Source organism: Dreissena polymorpha, chromosome 12 (genome assembly GCF_020536995.1).
Source record: "Dreissena polymorpha isolate Duluth1 chromosome 12, UMN_Dpol_1.0, whole genome shotgun sequence".
Taxonomy (NCBI): domain Eukaryota; kingdom Metazoa; phylum Mollusca; class Bivalvia; order Myida; family Dreissenidae; genus Dreissena; species Dreissena polymorpha.
The window spans coordinates 71716713-71742593 of NC_068366.1; the positions used below are offsets into that span (position 1 = coordinate 71716713).

A 25881-nucleotide genomic window follows, 5' to 3' on the forward strand; every position below is an offset into this window, starting at 1 on the left:
TGGATAATTTTAAATGCCTATTTGTCTCCACAGGTGTTTTTGCGACAAACTGGGGGAGTTATCCAAACATAAGTCTCCTTAATATTGGAAAACACAAGACATTTCTGCATCAGTCAATATCGCAATGAAACCATACATTATTGTCTCAATTTGAATAACATCATATCCTTCTTTCTTAGAGACTCCAAGTTAAGTTGTGTAACTTACTGTCTCCTCTGATCATTTCCACATAAATGATGTTGCATGCAAAGACAACTAAATGCCCAAATCAATTTGTAAAGTTATGTTATCTGTAATAACTAAAAAATGTATAAGCACAAAATGTTGCAGTTTAGTGGAAAGCCATTTCTCTTCTAGGGTTACCATATACATGTACATGTATATTGGTTTGGTGGGTAACCATTTAACCCTTTCCCACTCAGAAACAAAGTGAAAATGGCTATGTGCAAACAGCATAAAACCAAAACAGCCTGCATGTTAAGGTTTGAAATGAAGCCTTTAAAACTTTAATTTTAATAGTAAGAAAGGTCTTTAATTAAATTTTACTTTCTATGGGATTACTGTGAAATGCATCAAAATACTATGTACATGTAACTTAGTGGTAAAGGGTTAACCACAGATATCACCATCTGAAAGATAAGATGGGATCCCTCATCCCCCACTATGCTGCCACCATCAGTGAGGGACTTCCAGGTGCTAAATATGATAAATATTTATTTTATCACATGATGAATCAGTTATTTCTGGCACCTTCACAGTGATTGCGCTGAAGACTGAAAAAGGCCCCATAAACTATAATGTACTTCAGTTTTTATAAGATAGCATGCCACCTTTTCCCAAGTCAGCTGATAAGAACTGGAACATTCTGACATATTCTGTAATACACGTAGTTCTGATGGTAGTGATCAAGAGAGTATTTACAATCATATACACTGTAGCAGTTATGATAGTATTGAAATACATTAAAATAGTTAGATAATTAAGTTAATTGCCCCAAATTCAAATACATGTACAATTTTCAAACATGTTTTAGTAATTGTGTTGATCCTGCAGTGTAAGTAAAAAAAAAAAAGTAGAAAATATCAAATTGATGCTCATATTTCTAAATTTAAGTATTAAAACTGTAAAATTTAAAATACAACATTTTTGTTTTCTGTTCTTTCTTCATATATTTCTGCATAAATCCATATGTTCTGGTATTCTGCAAAAATCAAAGTTTACCACAAAAAATGAAAATCCTATTTAGAATATGATAAATACCAGACCTGATACAAAAGCATGCAGTGGACTTAAAAGCTGCCTAATCTCAGTTAATGCAAACAAATATTCCCTCCTTATAACATGATGATATAAAACAGGTTTTGTTCACACTGAATGGTGCCAAGCTAAACACTCAATTAGCACCCAGAACTTGCTGATGAGATTACATCTGCTTTCTTCATCTTGTCTGTGATAACAGAAATTATTTTATTTTAAGTGAAAATTCCATTATAACTCAGTTCATATGAAAATAATACATTTAAATGTATTCATAGCAACACTTTTATCTGAGGATGGATTCCAACATTCTCTACTAATATATAAATGCCTAGGGTGTTAACATTACATTTCTATAACTTATTTCATTCTTGTCTTATTTCTGTTTTAAACTTGTGAAAAAATTAATGGGCTTAGAAGAATTTTATTGACAGGCTTACCATGTTGCAAATTTGATTATTAAAAAATCTTCTGTCATAGCATAAGCCATCAATTAAGAGTCTCTTATGGCTGATACTTTTTATGACAGCTATTAATATGTGAACAATTCCATTAATGGAAACTGTAGATGAAATGAAACGTAAATGAGTGCATACAGAATCCCTTGGGGACCAACTTTGCCTTGGAAACGCATACAGACACCAGCCATATCACACAAATATTAATAAAAATAAGAGCTAACACAAATGGAACATTATTTAACTACATTCTAAACTGTGAGTCTTATTTCAGGACATACATGTGAGACCTGTTGTTTCTACATTACTTATTGCTGGTGTTTGGTTGCTGATCATGTCCATGTTTTAAATAGTATTTCTGAGGATTGTTTTTAACAAGTTTTATATTATTTATTTATTCATTTCCAAAATTGCTGTTGTGTTGCTGTTGTTGACTTATTTTTATAAATATATATAAAAACCAATGGCTTTAACAATTTAAGTTATGTTGTTTATACAGGAATCAGCCATGAGGTAGACATGGGGAGATAACTTCTACCTGGACATGTTAACTTCTCCCTCGAATTACACGAAGAAGACATGGCTTTTACTCCATGAGATGATTAACTTGGAGCCAGAAAATGACCTATAATATATTTATTTAATTCAGTTAAATACAATAATAACACAACATTAACACTTAAGTGTGTTTGTTCATATTTGTTAATATTTTCCTCCAAACTGCCAAATGTGTTGTTTCTGATAAATCATAATGATTATGGAAGTAGTTTTATGAAGGGAATAAAATAAGAGCAGAGTTGATTTAACCATGACCAGAAAGAAACCACTTCTCCTTTAAGTAATGCCCCACTGCTCTATAATTTCAGCTGAGGGATACTTCTCCCTACAATTTGAAGGTAGGCTATGCTCTGTAATATTTCTATAAATTAGTCAGATTGATGTCAGACTAATAAATCAGGTGTGTACATTATAACCATTTAACAGAATACTTGCAGTCTTGCTCTGGGGAAAATGGGCCTAATGCATTTGCAGACTGCAGTGGCAAATCTGGGACATCACTTAAAGCACATGCATTAAGCCCCCTTTTCCCAAACCGCATCTCAAATACAAAATAAATCATTTACATTAACATGTACCGTATTTTACCATGTATAACGCGCTACCATGTATAACGCGCATGCGATTTTTTAAAGCCAAAATGGAGAAAAAAAATAATTCAAGACCAAAAACCCAAAAATTTGGCCGAAAATGGCCGCCATTCTTATATTGCGCAATCATTTAATCTGAGTTTTTCGGGCGCTTAATTTTTTGTTTTAAAGTAGGGAGCGTTTATACGATCAGGAGCATGGGTTGCATAGCACTATATTTTTTGATAATTTTTAAGATTATTCTCTCGTGAACACCGATATGTCCTTATTGCTGCGCACTGCGCGTGTTTTTTCAAGACCCCTGCGCGTTAAATTCGAACCACCATTACCTATTACTCACATTTGAACAGTGTAACATTTTCATTACCTGCCGCTCACAACATCGTATGACATCTTCTTCTGCAGACCCGCAACATCGCAATGTCCAATTTTACGCAAATCGTCCGTGGATCCCATTTTATTTTTCATCGACTTAAATATTTCCCCATTAAGAGATGCTCCCCATTAAATCCAGTTTGACCCGGTATTTCGCGCCTTCACTGCGTCTAGTTGATATTATAGTGAGACAAACAATACACCCGATCGCCCAATTCCATACAGTTGGCGTTATCGGCGTAAAGCCATTTGACAAATATCATTTGTTTGTCTCTATTGAAAGAAAATAAAACAAGTCTATATCTCTATTGTTGGTTTGTAACCTACGTAGTATACTCGCAGCATATTTATGCAGAGATCGGAAAATCATTGATAAACGTATTCGACATTTCAATGCTTAGGGCCGAGTAATTTCAGCAAATCGGAACTCAACCTACGTAAAACACTTGCTCAATTAACCGTTGAACTCCACCTCCGTTCTCTTCAAAAGGTTCGAAGGCGGAGCTTTGCACGTGCTATTATTTAATTGGACGATTGCCATTAAGGAACAAACACACAATTGGTTCGGCATGTTGATTGCTAGACAAAGGAAGCCAATTTTGTCGGCGAGAAACTTGTCGCTTAATTGCTTCAGACAGGAAGCGGCTTTCCTTTGATGACGTCAAACTGTCAATTCACATAGAGTGCAAATTTTCGGAATTGCTAACATTAAACTTTGGATTAAATTATCAAAATAAAGCAAAAGCGAAGTTGAAAAATATTATTGAAATAATTAGCCTCAGTTCAAATAAGACGTTTTGCGTTGTAAATCAACGAGTTTTCATGACAACAAAATCTTTAACAAACAATACCGCGACGCACGGGGATCGATATACCTCGATTTTTTTTAATGAACAATCAATGAAGAAGTGTGAAAACACCAACAAAGACATTTTTTTCATCTTTTAATTTTTGTCAAAACTGTTACTACCCCGTTCATTCCTAACCTTTCCCGCTATATGTTGTTTCGACAACGGCCCCTTCAGTCTATAACATTATAGGGTGTAGTTTTCTGCAATAACAAAAATGACGGCAATTGTGAAGATTTACGATTACGAAATGGATTTTTTGCAATTAAGCAACCAGGAAAGCGTTGTGTCAATGTATTACGCGCACTGAATTTTTATTTTGAAATTTGAAGGTAAAAAACCGCGCGCTATGCATGGTAAAATACGGTACATACTTATGCCACAGTCTATTTGATGGAGTGAATTAACATTATTTGACATTTGTTAGCAATAAAGCAGATTCCTACTTGAATTCCATCATTATTTTTCTGTTCCAGACTGGTAATACCAGTACCAAACATAAACAAATAAAAACTCTTCTGCGCTACAAGTATTGCTGGGAAACAAAGCCTCTCATACAATGGTTGCATGTCAGATGAGTGTGTCCGGTAACACTGGGGATTTGTTCCATTATCAAATCACTGAGAGAGATTCTTATGAGCTCTCCTGTACAAATGAACAACTACAGACATTAAGACATTGATCAATCATTATGATAATTGAACTGGAGTACACAGAAGAAACACATTGATCCCTGAATTTCTAAATATTTGTAGGTTTTGATAATTTAAAATAACTCAGTATCCAGATATTTTAGAAAGATTGACAAACAAAACCAAAATAAAGTGTAAATTCCCCATAATTAGCCCCATAGGTGCAAAAAAGTACCAAGTGGTATGTAACCTTTTTGCACCAAAGTAGAGATGGCCTTCTAATAACATACATGTACCAAATTTCATCAACCTACTGGAGTTCTTGTGGAGTAATCGCAGGATACATATTATATTTTTTAATTATTTCCATAACCATAGCAACCAAAGGTGTTTGTCTGATGAAAATGCTGATACAACATTCACCATATTGCACTCAATGTTTCATCGACCAAGCTTACATACTTAAAGCTATCACAGGATTCAGGTTCCGACAGACTGATGGACTCCCAAACACAGGGACTGACCCCAAGTGTAAACCTTTGTTCCATTCAGCTACAACGGTAGGCCACTATAAAGACAGACTGGCAAAGTTATGCCCAGAAACCTTGGAATCAGAGCCAGTCAACTGCTTTGTACCAGTTAAAAGACCAACTGAGCATAAATGCCACAAAAATGTTATATCAGACCCATAATAATTGCTGTCTGGGACTTCAATAGAAGCATTCCTACTTACGCTGGGGTATTTCATTGTGAAGAAACTTTCTAGATTCTCAAAAAGGTTCGGGTCGATACCGACTAGAGGTTTTAGGATGGATATGCCTGGCAGATCTTTCGTCTCTGTCTCGGAGTGCTGTTTGTGAAGTTTCCATTTTCTGAAAAGAAAACATTAGGGGATTCCTGGATTATTCATTATGTACTAGAACATGATATTATATCAGCCGTGCTCTGTGAAAAAGGGGTTTAATGCATTTGGTAAAGTGTCCTCCCAGATTAACATGTGCAGTCTGCATAGGCTAATCAGGGACGACACTTTCCCCCCTAAACTGGATTTTTGTAAGAACAAACTCTCTGTAAACGAAAAATATCATATAAGCTGAAAGTATTGTTCCTGATAAGCATGTGCAGACTGCACAGGCTAATCTTGGATGACACTTTACGCACATTCATTAACCCCCTTTTCACAGAGCATGGCCCACATGCTTTAGTTCAACCAACAACCAAATCTACATGTACCAGACTACCAGTACATGTAGTCAGCTACTTGGTTGTAGCTTATAGTGACAAGAAACAAGTTATTCATGTAATTTAAATATTTTGCAATCCGGATTTAGTTATGCTTGTAGGCTACCAACAAACAACATTTCAGAATGATAACCCATATGAAAAACTCTAGCCATACACAGGTATTTTATAAACAGTGACCGTGATATTGAAGATGAAGTGAATTTCCCGAAGGACGTATAAGATTTGTGGTAGGTTTTTTAACAAAAAAATTTGATTTTATGGTCTATGATTACTGACCGGGTGACAATATACCAATTCCAGTAAAGGTTGCCATTTTGTGAAGAATGCCCCCCCCTCCCATACTTGTCAGCCGTAAAAATCTACCAAACAAAATAAATGATGTTCCTTTTCAGAGATAGCATTAATTAACAGTATATTTCATATATTTTGCAGAGGTATTAATTACCAACAAGGATGAGTAGAGGCCATAAGAATAATGCACAATCCAAGTTAATGCTTGTAAGCAAATGAATCAATGTCAGAATGGAATGCAATTTAGGTCAATGGAACGCCACAAAAGAGATTTGTTGTTTTAAACATTCAAAGTAAAACAAAACCAAAAGTATTGCTACATGTATACACCCCATAAGGTATCTAAATTTTTTCAGTAAATTTTTCAACATATATAGAAATCTTTTTCTTTTTTTCCCAAAGCAAATGAATTAATTTGAACATTATGGCCTCCGCTATAGAATATAAGAAATATAACCATGTATTAATAATGTAGAGTTCTGAGTAATAGAACTTGAATAAAAACGTGGGCAACTGACATCATATGCTGCCAGAAATTGTTGGTCTTCGAAACTTGGGATTGAAAACGATTCAGAAAAAGAACAAAGTACATTACACATATCCTGTGAACACTAAAACCAAGCCCTTACATTAAATCAACAAATGTGATACATTGACCTATAACTGCAATATGATCTACTGTCCCTTGTAAAATGATAGTGACGCACTGTGTTGATGCCTGAACTGTTAACCCTTTGCATGCTGGGAAATTTGTCGTCTGATAAAATGTCGTCTGCTGAATTTGTAAAATAAGCATTTTCTTCATTTTTTTTCAAAGAATACTATCAGAATAGCAAACAGTTTGGATCCAGATGAGACGCCACGTTCTGTGGCGTCTCATCTGGATCCAAACTTTTTGCAAAGGCCTTTAAAATTCAGCTCCAGCGCTTTAAGGGTTAAGTACAGCTATCAATAAAATGTTTGCTTAATGAAGGCACACACAAACAATTTTGTTATCACCATTGTTTAATTACTGTCTGCACCTACACTATCCAGGTATGACTGGAGCATGAAATATGTGACCAACTTAGTAACTGGCGATCTATCTATTAATTGCCATAGGATGACATATAAAACCATCACAACCCTCAATATAAACTTGACAAGAAGTAAACACCTAGAAAATATAGCCTCGAGAAATATGCATTTTATCTGACATCAATAATAGAATACTTCTCCGAACTATATCTACCCGTTTACCAGTGTTTTTGCACCATTTTCGAATAACAAAAGAGCATTTTGGGTAGCAAAAATTCATGTTATTTTAACTAAAATTTAAAAAATTGGTGTTGTTTGTTTTTTTGCTAATTATTTATTCAAAATTAATAAAATAATGTTTTCAATATTTTATTTTCTATGTTCATTCTATAGAGCCAAAAGAGAAAATAAGTGAATGTTGAAATTAATTTTCAAAATATCGTTTCTTGTGGGGGTTTGTTAAACCTTCATTATAAAATTATACTAGGCAGTTATTTGGTGAAAAAACAAACTTTTCAAGATTGGGAAAGGTTAAATTTCGCCTACAAATTGACAGACAAAAAAACATGGTTAACAAATGCACAAATAAATGTATCTAGTATAGTTTTGATAAAAATTGTCAGCTCTCATTACATGTACATCACCAGTACAATATAAGTACCTTACATGGATGACTAAGTACAAAATGTATGCTTTTTGTTACGCCTGGGGCACATATTGGACTGTGAGAACAAGAGGTAGACCTGATAAACATCACATGATTCACTGACTTTTATGTCAAAATACCTAACAAGAAAATCATCTTAATAAGCAAATCAAAGTAGAAAAAGCTAGATGTAAAGTAATGGTAATATGGACACCCGACCCACATACTTGCTTGGTCCTTACATGTAGAAGCCGGGCTTTTTTCCTTCTGTAAGAATGGCCGTTTTTCACAATTTTGGGAAATTCGCGACTCAAATTGTTACAATTGCAAGAAGTTTGCGACTCAAATTTTCACAATTTCAAGAAGTTTGCGACTCAAACTTTCATAATTTTAGAAAGTTTGCGATTCATTATTTCACAATTTTGAACAGTTCGCGACTCATTTTTTCACAAAATGGGGAGTGGGGCAAGGCCGCTTCACAAAAACAGGAAAAAAGCCCTGAGAAGAGGAGATGTCATATAATTATTATTAATAAAAATGAATCCATTATTTACCATATATCATACAAAATATATAATGAAATCTCATATCTTACATTGTCTGTCAGAGGATGCGACAATTCATCAGTTGATATTCATCATCCCCAAAACTGATGGCATGTGCAATAAAGAATCATGCCACCCACAGTATTTTAACTTCATGATTTTTCTAGCACACACAATTACAGTGCATGATAAAATTCATTACTTTTGCAACCAGCAGTAACACTTCCCCACCCCTGTCTTTATGCAGAACAACTTCACTGATCTTTTGGCCCCTCAATTTGTGAAAAAAATGAGTGAAGAGAATTTGTCAAAACTTCAAAATACTGAGTCAAGAACTTTTTTTAATGTGAAATTTTGAGTCGCAATTATCTCAAAATTGTGCAAAATTTAGTTGAGAATTTCTCAAAATTGTGAAAAATATCTGATCTTGAAGAAGGAAAAAAAGCCCAGCAATGTTTATGAGCATATCAAGGTTTTTAAAAAAGAATGGCGCATACAAATGTTTCTCCCTCAAGGCCTCAAGGACCACTTAAAGAATGACACTGACATATTTAAACAACAAGATTCAAAAGACCTTTGGAACAACAATCTCGCACACTACAATGTATCCTTTTAAACAAATGACTGTAACCATACAAATGTACTTTCATAATTCTTTGGTAGTCTAGCATAAAATGATAGATCTTGAGTGACAATACCAGCTTTTACCCACTGGCAACAACAAAGTAGAAAAAAGTAGATAGCCCCTGATAACACTGTTATACAAAATGGTGATAAACATCCAATTGCTATTGTTCTGTTATTGTACTATTTCTTTCTCAGAAAACTGTCATTGTAACTTACTGTAATAGACAGGGGACAATTTCACAGCAACCTCAGATGGTTTTTCAGTTATTCCGGGCAAATTTATTATGTTTCACACAGACCATGGTCATTGCATGATAGCTGCTACAAAACTTAAATAACATTTTTCATAACTTGGAAATATACAAACATAACAGCAAAAAACAATTTCCTTGCAAGAGCGTTTTTCTTCTATGAAAAGTTGGAATCAGAAAACAGTACCATTCCCCGTCTGATTTGTTGACCATTTCCCCCCATTTCAAGGTAAAAACTTCTCAAATCTGATATAAAAAAATGGAATCTTAAAAAGATCCACACAGTGCTTTTATTTTTTGTCTGTTTCATCCAATAGCAATTCAAATATGCTATTGTTAACTGATGTAAACATTGGTTTCCATTGCAATCCATTGTTTATTAAAGTGACTAATTATACTTTAATATTGACTGCAAAAATGAGAACCAGTGTACTCAGTTTGCCAACAGACATGGGAAATCATAACAAAATACAGAAAACTCACCAGGATGCTATATTACATCTTAGTAAAGGTTTCATTTAACAGTTAACAAGGGGATTGTCAGTGTTGTTGGTCAAGTTTGAAATAAATTAATATGAAAATCTGTGTCCTTCAGGCAGAACGAAACTGATACTTAGACAATGTCAAGCCTAATTAAGTCATTTATCTATGGAAAATTGATTGTACGAGCATGCTTTTCTGACCTTAATGAAAGTTAATGAATAAATTAAACAAGTTGTTGAAAGAATATAATTTTATGTATTTAACCATTGGTTTCACATCCTCATGATAAATTTAAAGAATGTATATAATTCACTATTTGGCTAAAAATTAGCACATTAACCAAATTGGACCACTGAACAGCAAATCGAGTACAATCAGATTTATCTATAATGTTATTATCCCCATGCTTTTCGGAGAAAAAGTGGGGATATTGCAGCGCTTCCATTAGTGGACATCCGGGCGTAAATTACGCCCAAAAACGGCAGTCGTGCGTCCATTATGCAAATGGTGGAAGTCCCTTGGACGTCCGATAATTCGCATGTACGCTATTTTCTAATACACAACACGTACAAATGTCAACAGTAAATTGGGTTATTCAGACCGTTAACTCTGCCTTAGAGCTACTGTTTTCAATGAATTTCACAGCGAGTGGCCAATATTGATTTTTCCAGCTGTCAATCAAAGTCTTCTTGGTAAGCGCATCAGCCAATCAGCGCTCAGGCAGCCGAATACACGCAGACCCCACGTGAAGCTGTATACAATAGCATTAGCGACCTCTGCGTTACGATGTGCGTATTCAGCAATCAAATTTTTGAGTCCACACTTTCCCCGAGGAAGAATGACGTGATGTTATACATGAAGTCTAATTTTCGCATGATTTTCATATGTACACGAAATACACAAGAAATGTTTATTTGTTGCTAGAATTTTCGTAACTTTCCTTGAATAATAAAATCTGGAAATGAATTTGGATAACACGTTTGTTTATACGCATTTGAAAATAAGCAGTCTGCAAAATTAACCCATCGCCTGATCTGAAGACAGTATAAGAATAAACCGACAAATAATAAATTTACGAAAATTCGTTCGTGTGCGCGATAATTTGAGAACAAATTAATTTAATAGTCGGCATTCCATAAATTTTCAGTACTGATTTTCCCTGGTATTTTATTTATTTATTTATTTCTGAATTGTTAGCAGATGGTACAGACATGAACTGCAACTGACGAAATATCTTCGCTAGTTTCCAAAAATCGTATGAGTCAAATGTCCGCCATCTTGAAATATTTTAAGTGTCGATTAGCAAAGTAAAGTAGTGCAATAGCATATTGTAAAGCAATATGTTAACCAAATTATATATTGCTTATGCTTACGTATTTAATTAGTAATTGGTTTTCATTTTCTGCAGTCAAACGATGTGCACAGATTAGTTCTTGTGCAAAACACGTACATTTTTTCAGACAGTCGTTTTCGGATACAGTATTGTCATCGATCATAATTTACATGTAACATTTTAAATTCAGTCGTTGATTTGTCATAATTACTAAATATGAACAGTGCTCTATTTTCTCAAATCGCGTAACGTGATTAAGGCATGTTCAATGGGAATTCCCTCATCCCACAATTCAACTTGCGTAAAATGGCGGACGTCAATATTGTATTTTGGTTTTGAAAATAGAAATCGTTATTATACTGGATTATCGGGTAATAGATAGAGTTGGAACATGTACGTTTATTTAAAGTCTAAAATGAAATCAGGACTTCAAAATTTATGTCTGGGACGTCCAAAATTTTAGGCTTGGAAGTCAGGACTTCCAACTTTTAAAAGCTAACGGAAGCGCTGGATATTGTGGTTATCTCAATCTTCAGTCCGTCCTGGCCACTATGTCCTCCTACACTATAAGCACTAGAACCTTGAAACTTACACACATGGTAGCTATGAGCATATGTGCGACCCTGCACTATTTGAAATTTTGATCTGACCCCTGGGTCAAAAGTTATGGGGGTCGAGGTGGAGATGGGTTAGAGATTTTCACTGATTTTTTTCGGTTATTTTACATTTACTTCTTCATTTCTACACCGATTTACTTCAAATTGGTACTGAAAATCTCTTATGACAAAAGGGTCAATCTCAACTATGCATGCCCCCATTACCAACCATGGGGCACCCCTGGGTCAAACATGCGGCGTGGGGATACACGTAGGCCTCTGCCGCGCCATTTCTAGTTATTTTATTATCATTGTAGTTATCTCTGTCTTCCGTCCGTCCTGGCCAATATCCCCTCCTACATTATAAGCACTAGAACCTTGAAACTTACACACAAGGTAGCTATGAGCATATGTGCGACCCTGCACTATTTGGAATTTTGATCTAACCTCTGGGTCAAAAGTTATGGGGGTTGGGGTGGGGCTGGGTCAGAGATTTTCACTCATTTTAATGCCCTTGGTATTGTGCATTGGCCATATCTTTTGCTATATTGAAGATAGTAACTTGATATTTGGCATGCATGTGTATCTCAGTGAGCAGCACACAGGGCTTCCGCTGTCGTTCGCCAAATTCGCAGTTGGCGAAAATTTCGCAAATACAGCGAATAAAATTCTCGGTTGGCGAAAATGCTCGGCGAAACGTTTTTAAAATTCGGCGAATAAAATTCTCGGTTGGCGAAAATGCTCGGCGAAACGTATTTTGCCATCCCAGATAGTAAACTCTTTAAACCGTCGACTGTGCGTCAATACATCATCGTGTTATTAACCAGAAAATTTAATACGCAGTCTGCAGCAACACCGGTCAGAACCGGTCATCGAAACAAAGGAAACTTGCTGGTGCATTGTGTACTGGCAGTGACGTCACCATCTATGTACGCTTGCTGGTGTGAAATCTAAAGGTGTTATCGAACATTTTGTCAATACCACGGGCCTGGCAAAAGCATTTAACAAAAAACTATTTCTTCACAAAAGCACATGAAATCTTGTTTCAACAGGAATTTGAGAGCATTTCTGTTTAATAGTTTCATTATTATAATATTTTGGGAAAGGTAAAGTTTGATTAAGAAACCAACAATTTCGGAAATAAAAAGTATACCATTCACTCGTTGTAATATATTTCGGATAAGTTAAAAATTCGGACATTTAAAGATACGGACATTTATGTGTTGGTTTGTTGTTGATAGTTTGTAAAACTATGTTTTTTCATATTTCAGGCGACTAGAATGGATGATGGCAATTATCTGGGCCTTTCTGTCAAGAAATATGCATGAAAAACATCCATTTATTTGAGCCTAGAAACATCCACCACTTACAGAAAATGTTTTAACAACAGAAGCCAGTGCTCACGCTGCTGCCAGACATTATCGCCAATGGCGATTATTTTATCCAACTGGCTATTATTTCTTAAAATTGTCTAGAAAAAATGGCGATTATTTTATCCGCCTACATCAAAAAACAAATTGCCTCTAAATGTTGTCCGAAGAATGCGAAACGCCTGCAAATCGGGCCATCAAGCAGGAAAAATCGATAACGAGATTATCTGTGTACACACTCGACCCTGTGTATTGTCATACACGCGTCAATAACTTTTGCGACATTGTGGCCTAGAGCGTTTTTCTTAATCAGTGTCCGACAGCAGTGATATATTTCGGAAAAACATTTTTAATTTCCCCGTGCTTTACCAATTATCGGTAACTGTTAGATTTTTGTTAATTTTGCGCCAATTATTAATTAATCGTCATATGAAAACGCCGCTTTATATTGTCGGCTGGTTTTATTTTTCACGCCGTTTTTTCTGCAATTAGGTAACGTTGAACATTGCTTTATGAAAACATTATTTAATCGCCATCAACTTATTATCCCCGTAATTACCGCTGTCCGTCGTCTGCTTTAACATACTGATTTCAATTTTTAACCAGGTAACCTGGTTTTCCCAATTCAAAGGGACCCGGCATATGCCATGGCCAGCTAATTTTAACGAAACACTTAGGTGGTGTATTTTAACTCACGCGCTGTGACGTTAATTGATGTAAACATGATCGGCATTGCGAAAGTGTTATTTTTGGAATAAATCATTTACAATTGATATTGGCCTCTGCCTACAATATTGCGGCCGATGGAAAACGTCGTATTAAAAGATAAAGTAGTCGAACGATATGCACATTTTAGATTATGCATATTAATATGTTATATTATGCATATTTCATGTGCAAAACGCGTACAATTTTTCGGATTACCGTTTTCGGATACTGTATTTTTTTTGTCGATTACGATTTATTTTCGAAGTTCATAATAGCAAAAATAGAATGACGAATACACATGCTGTGATACGGAAGGTGTGGTCTATAATATATCGAGTTGTATTCACCAAAAATTGCAATTGGAAAAACAAAAAAAAAGTATAATTAGTAAGGGCTCTGGGTGGGTTGGGGCCTCTGCCCTTAATTCTTATGTGTATGTAACTGTAGCTGAGATCTGGTTTGTTAAGTAACAACCACAACATTGATTGTATTCTTTATTGTAAAGCCATGATAATATTTTATAAGAAAATGACACACTGATATTATGTTTGTTTTTAAGTATTTATATATATATATATATATATATATATATATATATATATATATATATATTATAACTTAAATCCAATAGATATACATTTAATAAAACAGATAAAATGAGATTCATTGTTTTTTCTTTCTTTTTGCCTTTAGTACCGTTTTGCGGAAAAGTCCGCATATGTTTTGGCTATTATTTGTTTAAGGAAAAAATTTATGGCTATTATTTTCTGAAGGCCAGAGTGAGCACTGAGAAGCTGTCAAAGCTGATGTATATCATATCCAAATGACCAAATATAACTAACAATATGAAGTGAGAGGCTTTGAAAATAAAGCATCTTTAGTTTTGATCAACTGTTATGTTTTGCAAAGATTGAAATATGTGCTCAAGAATGAATATCTTTAATATAATGAAAATGTGCTTATTTTGTAAACAATGTGAACTGAACATGTGCTTACGATGTATGTATAAACTGATATTCTGTTATGTAGAATAAAAGTATGATTATTACATTCAATGATTGATGTATGTATATCTAGATCTATGCATATCTATAAATGTTTTTTGTTATAAACTGATATTCTGTTATGTACAATATTTTAAACGGATGATTATAGTAATAAATATATTTAAGCTTCATATTGTAGTTATTTGTGTTCTTACACCCCTAGATTTTCACGAGGCGGTCCCAAATGCTTGGCTAAAACTTTGGCTACAGTTTCGAAAATTTGGCTACAAAAAAATCCAATTGGCTAAAATGTTGGCTAAAGAAATTTTTGAGCCAGGGGAAGCCCTGAGCACATTTTGAGTAGTGAAAGGTCAAGGTCATCCTTCAAGGTCAAAGAACCTAATCCAAGGGAAGTAATAAGCTTTAACAGGAGGTAATTAATGAACCTGCCAAATGATAATTTTTTCTAATAAATCAAAGCGGCGCAAGAGGGGGCATTGTGTTTCTAACAAACAAATCTCTTGTTTTATGTTATTTTACATGAACTTCTTCATTTCTACACTGGTTTACTTCAAATTGATACTGAACATCACTCATGACAATACGGTCAATCTCAACTATGCATGGCCCCATTACCAACCCTAAGATGCCCCCTGGGTCAAACATACGGCGTGGGGATACGCGTCGGAAGAGCTGCAACGGTTCACCAACAGCTCTATTCGATACGATTTCGATTTCAGACACTCCGATACCGATTTTTTCGATTCAATTCATCTTCAAACCTAGTTTTATCATATATTCACTCTTATGCCTCAAAATTAACATTTCTGTTCAAATTTTATTTCAATAAAACACATAAAAAAGAAAAGCAAATTAGGAATTTTAATATAAAAACTTCTGACTACGGTAGAAGATTGTGTTGATTACACAATAATATAAAAAATAAATAATCATAAGAACGTATCTGGAATCAGTTGAATGGTAGTACTATCACATAATACTTTTACCCAAAACCGCAATAAGCATGTCTACCATTGTGACATGACAGCATCACCTGTTACCTGTAGGACAAATCACATTCTCTAATAAACTTAACAAAATTCCAACAGAAATAGAACAACTTTTCTGGCTCGCGACTTCAGTAGTTGCACTGTGCGACCTCTTTGTCTTGCTAAATCAACGTTATGTTTGCGTTTGACATGTTGCATTAGATTAGTGGTTGAGCCGAACTTTGCGTACGCCACATCTGTGAAGCACAGTTTACACTTTGCTTTATCGGTAGGGCTACCATCTCGAAACCCAAAATACTGCCACACGTTTGATTTTAGCTTCTTAGGCGCATCTGATAATTTCAATTTGTCGGCAACAACTTGTTCAGCCATTTTGACGCTTTTTCCGAAAGAAGACCGTAACGCGCTTATTGATTGGATGACTAAAGTGATAAGCAACCAATCGCGCGGGTCGTAATTACAGGTAAACATAAAACCTTCACCTTCCTGTATCAATAGTCAGAATACAGCGTGCTTTACGTATCTATGTATATATATATGTATATATGTTAAAGAATCGAATCGAATTTGGTAGATTTGGTATCGTAATCGAATCGAAGCATTTGGAATCGATTTTCGATGAATCCGATCGAATCGTTGCAGCTCTACGCGTCGGCCTCTGCCGCGCCATTTCTAGTTAAAACTGTGCAGCTTTTATCTGCATCTCAACGGATGACAATTTGCAGTGTTTCTCAAACTGCGACTAACATCACACCTAATCAAGCGTTTTTCGTCTCATTGATTGCGCTGTTTTCACAACTTGAATATTTTTAGCACCGACCAGACGCGAAAGTGTCTACGAATAATTGCCAGTTAATAAGGTGTGAAATGCCTTTCAGGGACCAGCACATATCTTCGAGTTATCGCAAATCGCATGTTTGAGTTATTGCGGGTATTTTTATATAGCAATTAAAGGAAAATGTTAGGAACTTCCTTTAATGCTCAAGTTAACGCCAGTTTTCGAGAAATCGCCAACTGAAGTTATTGCAATTCTACTGTATCTATTTAATAGTTGTGTTTTACACATACACACAAATTTGTCCTAAATGCCTTAAGTGATGATATTAAGAAAATAATACTGTTAACTTATGGGCCAATTGAGACATGATAAGTTTAAAACAGTGAAAAATAGTTTTGAGTAAACATTTTGAACTTATACAGACACCTTCCTTTCACTTAGGTTCTTAAAAAAAATGGCAAAAAATGGTTGATACTTGAATGTATTATGTAAAACAATATAAGTAACAAAGTAATGAATACTTATAAACTAATAATTTCATTGTATTATTACATTGAATTATTGCAGGTAGGAGTCATCCTTCGATTAAACCATAAGCCTTGACAAAGAAGATGTTGACTTTCACATACTATGTCTGTTCAGATCATCTAAGGACACCACTGACAGTGTTCCCCATAACAGTTTTAGTATTCAGTTAGATTTTTTTCAAAGTCGCCAGCTATTGAGCACTACAATAAGGTTTTTTGCGCTGTTTCGAAATAACATTTTGCGGAAAAGTAGCCGGCACCAAGTGACCTAGATTGTAAGTAATAGGTGAAATCGCAAGCCGCTGGTGCTTCTAGAGAACACTGCACTAAATGTTTGGAAGCGGGAAATAATGTATTAATGATAAACATTTTTTTGTGCTGCAAAGTTACATGACATTTCATCAATCAGAAACTGGAAAAATACTCAGTAAAAAGCGTAAGCTGAGTTGAACTGTGTTTTTTCTATGTCTTAATTATTTTCAGAATGTGTGTCTCTTTCTTTTTTTATATATTGAAAGTCATTGACAGAAAAGTAAATTACTTTATATTTAAAAAAAGTTTTTTAATATACGGGTTAAAATGTCAAATAACAGAGGATTATTTATTGTTTCTTCATAACCATGCATAAATAAGTAGAGTCTTGATGTAAATGCTTTAAGAAAAGTCCATAAAAAATTGAATGCGCCACTTCATGTATTCTTCTTGTAAGTTGTAATTTCCCCTGGTCATTTATAATACATGTACTTCAAAATTGCTATGGGTACTTTGTGAATGGTCAATCAAAAAGATCCATCAAAAGGGAAGCTGTCAAACATGCCAAATTCAATAATGCACCAAATATCTCATGATGAAACACATAGCTGACAGCAAAGCCATAAAAAACTGACATGTCATTAACTTGACAGCAGGTCACGGGTATGCTGTACAACTGTTGGGATTACCTTATAATAAAATGTTCAGATGGTGACATCATACATATTGGTGGGAAAATCAAGTGTCAAATTCTAGCGTACCACTGCATATTTTCTTTCATTCATGTCAGGCCAACTTCAGTGAAAGTACTGGATAGATCTTGAGTATCAAAGCTGCAAGATGCACCCTTCCCTTTTTATATTTTTGATAAAATAAAATGTAAAAGGAATAAACAATGCTTAATCTACTATGCTATCTTCTCGTCCTTTCGTGCCTCTTAACTATTTTTACCGCGCATGCGCATACACTGGCTGGTATTTTTAGCATTGTTTAACTTTTATTTCGTCATTAAAATACTATATTAAAACGAAACACAAAGAAAACAGTATTTGTTTACATATTTGCTAAATATTTACCTCGTTAAGGTGAAGGTCAATGATCTGTATCATGCAGAAGAATTTTCTCATTGGATTCGTGCTCTTTCTTGACCGCGTTCTAAATGGGGCACCATGTGGGGAATTTTCTTATAAATCACATATTTAAATGGCTATTTTCTTCGACACACTGGCACGTGTATAACTCGATATTGGCGTTTTATTTTATAATATAATATTCCATCCGAGAGCAGGTATGTAATTATTTTAATCAACTAATTAATTGTGTTTTAAATTTAATCTTCTTTTTACACTTAAAAATAACATATATAAACGAAACTTTTAACATTGTAAGTAACACAATTGACCCATGTCTGATTAGCTGCACAACTAAACTTCACAATGAGGGCATACGAAACGGTCGTTTCTCCTTACAACGCGCGTTTTCGTGCAGAATTTTAGGTGCACCCAGTGGCTGCAAATGGCGCACTCGCCCCACGTGAGGATTTTTAAGAACGTCGAGTCGGGCAGGTTTGGTGGCGATATCATCCTGCAGACGCAGCACAGGTCTTTTTCTTCCGGCTCGAACTCCATCTCAGAATCACTGCACAATGCGTCTTTTGCTGTGGCAGTAGACTTGTTTTGGGATTGAGATTCCGATAGGCGCTTTCTGCAGGTTTTGCCTTTTTTCGTCGATGTTGTTGTTGCATGCGTTGAGGTTGTTGATGTACTGGGAGTTGCGTTTTCTTTATCGTATGTTTGCAGCTCCTCAGCATATGCTTCTTCTGTAATAGCCTTCCCCCCTGGCTTGGGTTTTGTGTTTTTGGCTTTAGGTTGCTTAGAGGCCTGGCAGACGCATGTAAACTTTTTTTCAGCCTTCAACAAGAGGTACTTTTCAACTGCTTCTTTTCCGGATTTAATTGCCATAATTTTGAACAGGGGTGATGTCTCTCGGAAGGCTTCGCTTGGATAAAGCTTATCTGCAGGAACAACCTCTGGGCAGCATGGGAAAATGCCAGTTTTTCGGAAGCCTGCGACTATGTTGGCTGGAACCATGGCCTTTAGATACGCTTTGCAAGCAATTTTCGCCATCATATATTTCGTGACAGTTTCACCAATGTGCTCCTGCATAAACTTGGCACATTCACGGTAGTAATATGATTTGAATGGGCCGAAAATCGACACGTCCAGAGGCTGCAGGATGTGCGATGTGTGGGCAGGCAAAACAAAGAGGATGATATTCTCTGCTTTGGCCCATTCAGTAAGTTGCCTGGAAACATGCGAGGAGTGGCCGTCATAAATGACAAGTATCGGCGCTTGGTCCGTTGAACCCCTGCATACATTCGGGAGGAAATGGTCCTTCAAATAATGCTGGAATATTTCGGCATTTGACCAGCCACTTTCGGACATTGTGAATTTCGAACCAGGTGACGAGCCGTTCATTAGTTCAGGGTTGCTTCGTTTCCCTTTGAAGACGAAAAATGGTGGTATATGATTACCGGCTGCGTTAGTGCATGCGATTAATGTCGTGGTTGTTGAGCGGGGCGAGGTAACAGCCTGCGGCTTACTGCCAGTGGCAGCGATGACATTAGGGGGCCTGTGTTCGGGTTGAATCCCGGTTTCATCTATGTTGTAGATGAGATGAGGTTTGTCGGTCAGATTGTGTTTCTCCACTACTTCCCCGAGGTTTTTGAAGTAGCTTTCAACGATCTCCGGCGTTGAGTTTTTCGCACGGCCACTATCCAGGGCGCGTGGTTTTATGGAAGAGAGCCTGCCTGTCCATCTCTTTAGAAAGCCATACAACCAATTTATACTTAATGGCTTGTTGGTAGGGCGTTTCCCTAAATGTTCGGCCAGTTCCCCAGCCAGGTGCTGGACCTGTACATTGGTGTAACCATATCCGAGCTGGGACATGCTCTCCAGATGCTCCACCAAACCCGTTTCCTCTTCTTTTGAAAAGATTAACTCGGAGCCCAATCCAATATTAAATGGATCTACTTTCCCTTTTACACGATCTCTTAATGTTTGAATTGGCACATTATATGTCAATGCAGCCCTTTTAACTGGCATCCCGTTCTCCTTTACCGCAGCATATGCATTTTTGAGGGATTCTGGACTGTACCTACGATATTTATGATCCGGTATTTTGGTAGGGTTCGGCTGAAAACAAATATGTGCTCAACTAGACGACAAATAATTGTTTTTCGATCAGATAACTTTTTGATCATATGTTTATTTGTGAATGTATAAAAATGTCAAGAATCAGAATGATTATTTCAATCTGTGATGGATCAATAAACATGGTAAATTTATATTGGGAACTGTCAGATTCTACAATGCGCTAATTGATATTTAATTTATTTGCGCACCATGAGTTGTTCTTCAGTGAGTTACAATACCCCGTCGGGACCCTCAAAGCGCTCCGAAATCAATAGAGCGTTAACTTTGGTACAAATACATAACAAAATGGCTGACACATGTAAACAGAGTTTGGAAACTCATTTTTACTAAGGTGAAAGTGACCTATAAGGCATTCATACCTGATTAAATAATTAGTTAAACGTTAATTTTAGCATTTTATTTACGTGTTGTGGGACATTACCTGTTTAAATCGCATTTTCCACGGCAAAATACACAACAGTTGTAAAAGCTCGATCAACATGCATAGAAACCGGGCACGTGCAGTATTTGGTGACAGCGATAATGACGTATTAAAATGAGCACGAATCCAATGAGAAGACACGAAAGTATGAGAATGAGGCATACTAGTAGTGTTAATCTACTATTAAAAACATGCTCAACTTTCAATTTGTCAAAACTACATAAAAGAATGATCTTTATCTAATTCCACAGTATAAGTTAAACACAATAAATTATATTAATTGTTAAATAAAGTTATAATTTTGTTTTTGTAATTGAAATAAAATGTTCAGGAGTACAGTTTAAATGCATATATCGCGAAAATACATGACGATGCTGACCGTCAATTTGTGAAAAATAATCAATTTACTTACGCGTAGAAAATTGAGAGAAGATGAATAAATGTGTTAAAGCACCATCCTGAAAATATAAATATTGCGAGTCCAAAAAGAAATAAATCCAGTGATTCCATCTTCCATTTCGATATTTTTTTCACAGCCTTTTCTTTTTCACACAGACTCCCAGCCGGTTAATCAATGCTCGATCTACGAGTCTCTCAGACGCTCATTGACCTGATAGCAAATTTAAAGCGTCTGCAATCAGTCATCCATACGCCAGTTAGTCATGTGACATATAACGTGAGTCATGAGATGTTTTTCCACTCTGGATCAGCAGACGATTTATTTCATAAATCAATCTCTGGGTTAATGGTCGCCATCTTTCGAACTACTTTAAAAAGTACAACAACAACAATAACAGTAGAAGACAAGGTTAATTGCGAAAAGTTGAAAAATTGAGTACATGTGTCACGGTTGTTGAGTGAAATAGTGTTGTTTTCAACTGTGTATGAAGCATGTGAACTTGTAGTGAAATAACCGAATTGTTGGTGGAAATGGAATTTAGAAATATATCTAATAATTCATCATCGTGTAGAATTATCATCAGCATCATTTCTGTGGAACCTTGCACTATTCAAAATACAAGTGTTTCATAGATATGGTGCTTTTGACATAGTTCACTAACCATCAAGACTGAAATGATTCATGCACACAGGTAAAGTAAATAATTGAATTTGTGCAGAATGTTTATTTTTTACAAATTATTATTTAATTTGACCAATTTATTTTAGATTGATTGCACTGAAACTCAAAGTCTAAAGCTTAGTAAGACACTTAAGCCAGTTTTCTGAGAAGAAACAATACTTGTTCAGAGTATAGCAGGCTCATGCGGCCTCTGGTTTATTTATTTGGTCTCGGCCTTTAACCTGGGTCGCTTTGATTTCAGGTGTTTAGCCCCCATATCAACAAGGCTCTTGACCCTATATGTAGTTATTCATATTGTTTAAAGATTTTGAGAACCCTCACTCGGTGCCAGTTGGGATAAAAACAGGGACCTTCTTATAGCTAGATGAATGCATCAAATATGCCAGCAACACTTTATAATCAATAACTTTATAATTGATGATTCTGTTCTTATAACTACATTACTAATTTACCAAAACAATTTGAAACACATTTTTATGCCCCCAAAGGAGGGCATATAGTGATCGCACTGTCCGTCTGTCTATCCGTCACACTTTGCATTTAGGTTTCGAAAAAATGCTCATAACTTCTATGTCGCTTCAGATGTAACATTCATATTTGGTATGCATGTGTATATGGACAAGGCCTTCCCATACACACACAAATTTTGACCCCTTTGACCTTGAACTTAGGGTCGGCGTTTAGGTTTTGAAAAATGCTCATAACTTCTATTAAAGCGTTTATCGGGGGCATATGTCATCCTACCGAGACAGCTCTTGTTTTTGCTACTGTCCTCTGCACCAACCATGATATATCTGCATATATGCATCCAACCAAATCAGTAAAACTATTTGTCACTTAATTACAGTAAACTTATTGCATGTTAACTTTTCAACAATATATATATACATGTATATATAATTATATATAACAGATCTTGAAAAAAAAACACATCAAACTTCAAATTGTTTTAGTAAATTATAGGCTTTAATTGGTATTGTGACATTGACACCACTCATGCATGCGACTATACAATTATACAACTATGGAACACATTATTTATGAGAAATTCCAATATATCAACATATTGTCTCAGATTTTAGGCAGATAATCTAGTGCTTTTTGCTGCCATTTTTACTATTACACATATTTTCATTTTATGTTATGATGCATTGATCTTGTTTCTAAATTAACCAAGCAATCATGTTAAACTTTTTAAGAAAGATGTTGTCTGATAAATATAGAAAATATAATCACTACAAAGTGAACAAAATTCAGTTGAATACTGTGACCAACAAAGATTTGCCAAAGAGCAATTCAGATCATGATTTAAATTAAATACAAGTAATATGAAAGTCTGCCTATTGGATCCCAGTTAAGACTTATTTGTCAAATCTGCACATTAATTTTCCTTTAGCCATGTAGAATTGGGGACTAAATACCATCAAGTCATGTAAAAAGGAGCAGGGTATAGCACGCTGCTATAGATCTCTTGAGCTTTCACATGGATTTTACGGGCAATTTTCATACAACAAATGATATTATATAGTGTAATGATAAAGCATTATGAGCACAAATTATACCTCTTACTAGTGGTGCAAAAATCATTTAAGTGTCACATTTCAAAAGAAAATTTATATAAAAAGGTATTATTAATTGTTAAAACATTATAAAAGGTTATTTCAATTCACTAAAGCATTTAATTACAAGAACAAGTGCATTTTATGTCCATTACAATACATGTAACAGTATTGGCATTGTATTTATCTGCATTTGATGTGCATTTAATACACTTAAAAATGCAGACAAGACACACTTCTAACAGAAACAAATGTATTTTTTTCTGCATTTTTCCAGCATTAATACTCTTCAAGTGTATTTTTTATCATCCCAAATACACTTTACCAGGAAAAAGGAATGTTAAAATAGATTTTTAGTTTGTTTTAAGTATATTTTCAAATGCATTAAGACACTCTTTTCTTTTGCAAAAAATGTTGAACAAAAACTTGAAAATATTTAATATACTAAAGTGTAGTAATAATTAAAGTTTTGTATGAGCATCAAAAACAGTGTCAAATTCATACCAGTGCCTATTTAGTAGCAGTAGGCCTTAAATGGTCTACTTGTGGTAGAAATAATGCATTTTGTAAAATACAACATACATAAATTAAAAAATATAGCTGCCCATACAGTTCAATACAATGTTCAATTAACTACACTATGCAAAGTTAAAATATGACATCAAGCTTGGAATAATCTTTTCAATAATGAATAATATGCTGTTTTAATTTATAAGTGAAATAGACACTGCATATAAAAACTGATTTTACACCAAAACTAAATGTTTAATTTGATTTTTAGCTCCACTGGCCAAAGGTCCTGTGTCCATCGTGCATCCATGCATAAACTTTTCCTTTAAACATCTTCTCCTAAACTACTGGTCCAATTCTGATGAAATTTCTTAGGAATGTTCCTGGGGTGAACCTCTTTCAAATTTGTTCAAATTATGGGGTCAAATTTGACTCTGCCCTGGGGGTCACAAAATTGAAAATTCGCTTTAATAAGGCCTATTTTGTGAAAACTTTCAAAATCTCCCGTCCATAACCATCAGGCCTAGGGCTATCAAATTTGGTATGTAGACACATCTAATAGTCCTCTACCAAATTTGTTCAAATTATACCCCTGGGGTCAAATTTGACCCTGCCCCGGGGGTCACAAAATTGAACATATGCTTATATAGGGTATATTTTGTGAAAACTTTACAAATCTTCTCGTCTATAACCATTGGGCCTAGGGCTACCAAATTTGGTATGTAGTGGCATCTTATAGTCCTCTACCAAGTTTGTTCAAATTATGCCCCTGGGGTCAAGTTTGACCCTGCCCCGAGGGTCACAAAATTGAACATATGCTTATATAAGGCCTATTTTGTGAAAACTTCAAAAAAATTCTTGTCCATAACAATCCGGCCTAGGGCTATCAAATTTGGTATATAGTGACATCTAATAGTCCTCTACCAAATTTGTTCAAATTTAATCCCTTGGGTCAAATTTGACCCTGCCCCGGGGGTCACAAAATTGAACATATGCTTATATAATGCCTATTTTGTGATAACTTAAAAAAAATCTTGTCCATAACCATTAGGCCTAGGGCTACACAATTTGGTATGTAGTGACATTGTATAGTCCTCTACTTAGTTTGTTCAAATTATGCCCCAGGGGTCAAATTTGACCCTGCCCCGGGGGCCACAAAATCAATTATATGCTTATAAAGTGCCTATTTTGTGAAAATTTTAAAACTCTTCTTGTCCTTAACCATAAGGCATAGGGCTACCAAATTTGGTATGTAGTGACATGTTATGGTTCTCTACCAAGTTTGTTCAAATTATGCCCCTTGGGTCAAATTTGACCCTGCCCGGGGTCACAAAACTGAACATACACTTATATGGGGCCTATTTTGTGAAAACTTTAAAAATCTTGTTGTTCATAACCATTGGGCCTAGGGCTACCAAATTTGGTATGTAGTGACATCTAATAAACCTCTACCAAATTTGTTCAAATAATGCCTCTGGGGTCAACTTTGACCCTGCCCCGGGGGGTCACAAAATTGAATAAACGCTTTTAAAGCGCCTATTTTGTGAAATCTTTAAAAATCTTCTTGTCGAAAACCATTTGGACTATGGCTACCAAATTTGGTATGCAGTAACATCTTATAGTCCTCTACCAAGTTTGTTCAAATTATGCCCTTTGGGTCAAATTTGATCCTGACCCGCATGTCACAAAATTGAACATTATATACGCTTATA

At 35.3% G+C, this 25881-nt stretch overlaps 2 protein-coding genes across 2 annotated transcripts in view; both read right to left on the minus strand.

Moving 5' to 3' along the window:
* The window catches only part of LOC127852326 (ceramide glucosyltransferase-like), a 65271-nt gene extending 43625 nt beyond the window's left edge, over nucleotides 1-21646 (minus strand). Inside the window, exons 1-2 of the mRNA XM_052386262.1 lie at nucleotides 21432-21646; nucleotides 5452-5590 (exon numbers count right to left, since the gene is read on the minus strand). Coding sequence (XP_052242222.1) covers nucleotides 5452-5590; nucleotides 21432-21529 — 237 coding nt within the window. The 5' untranslated portion in view covers nucleotides 21530-21646. The remainder of the gene's footprint in view (nucleotides 1-5451; nucleotides 5591-21431) is intronic.
* LOC127852325 (uncharacterized) lies at nucleotides 18241-21205 on the minus strand. Its single transcript, XM_052386261.1, has 2 exons — nucleotides 21020-21205; nucleotides 18241-20577 (listed from the first exon to the last, which is right to left on the minus strand). The coding sequence occupies exons 1-2, from the start codon at nucleotides 21179-21181 to the stop codon at nucleotides 18808-18810; spliced, it is 1932 nt and encodes a 643-aa protein (XP_052242221.1). The 5' UTR covers nucleotides 21182-21205; the 3' UTR covers nucleotides 18241-18807.
* Nucleotides 21647-25881: the final 4235 nt, after the last annotated feature.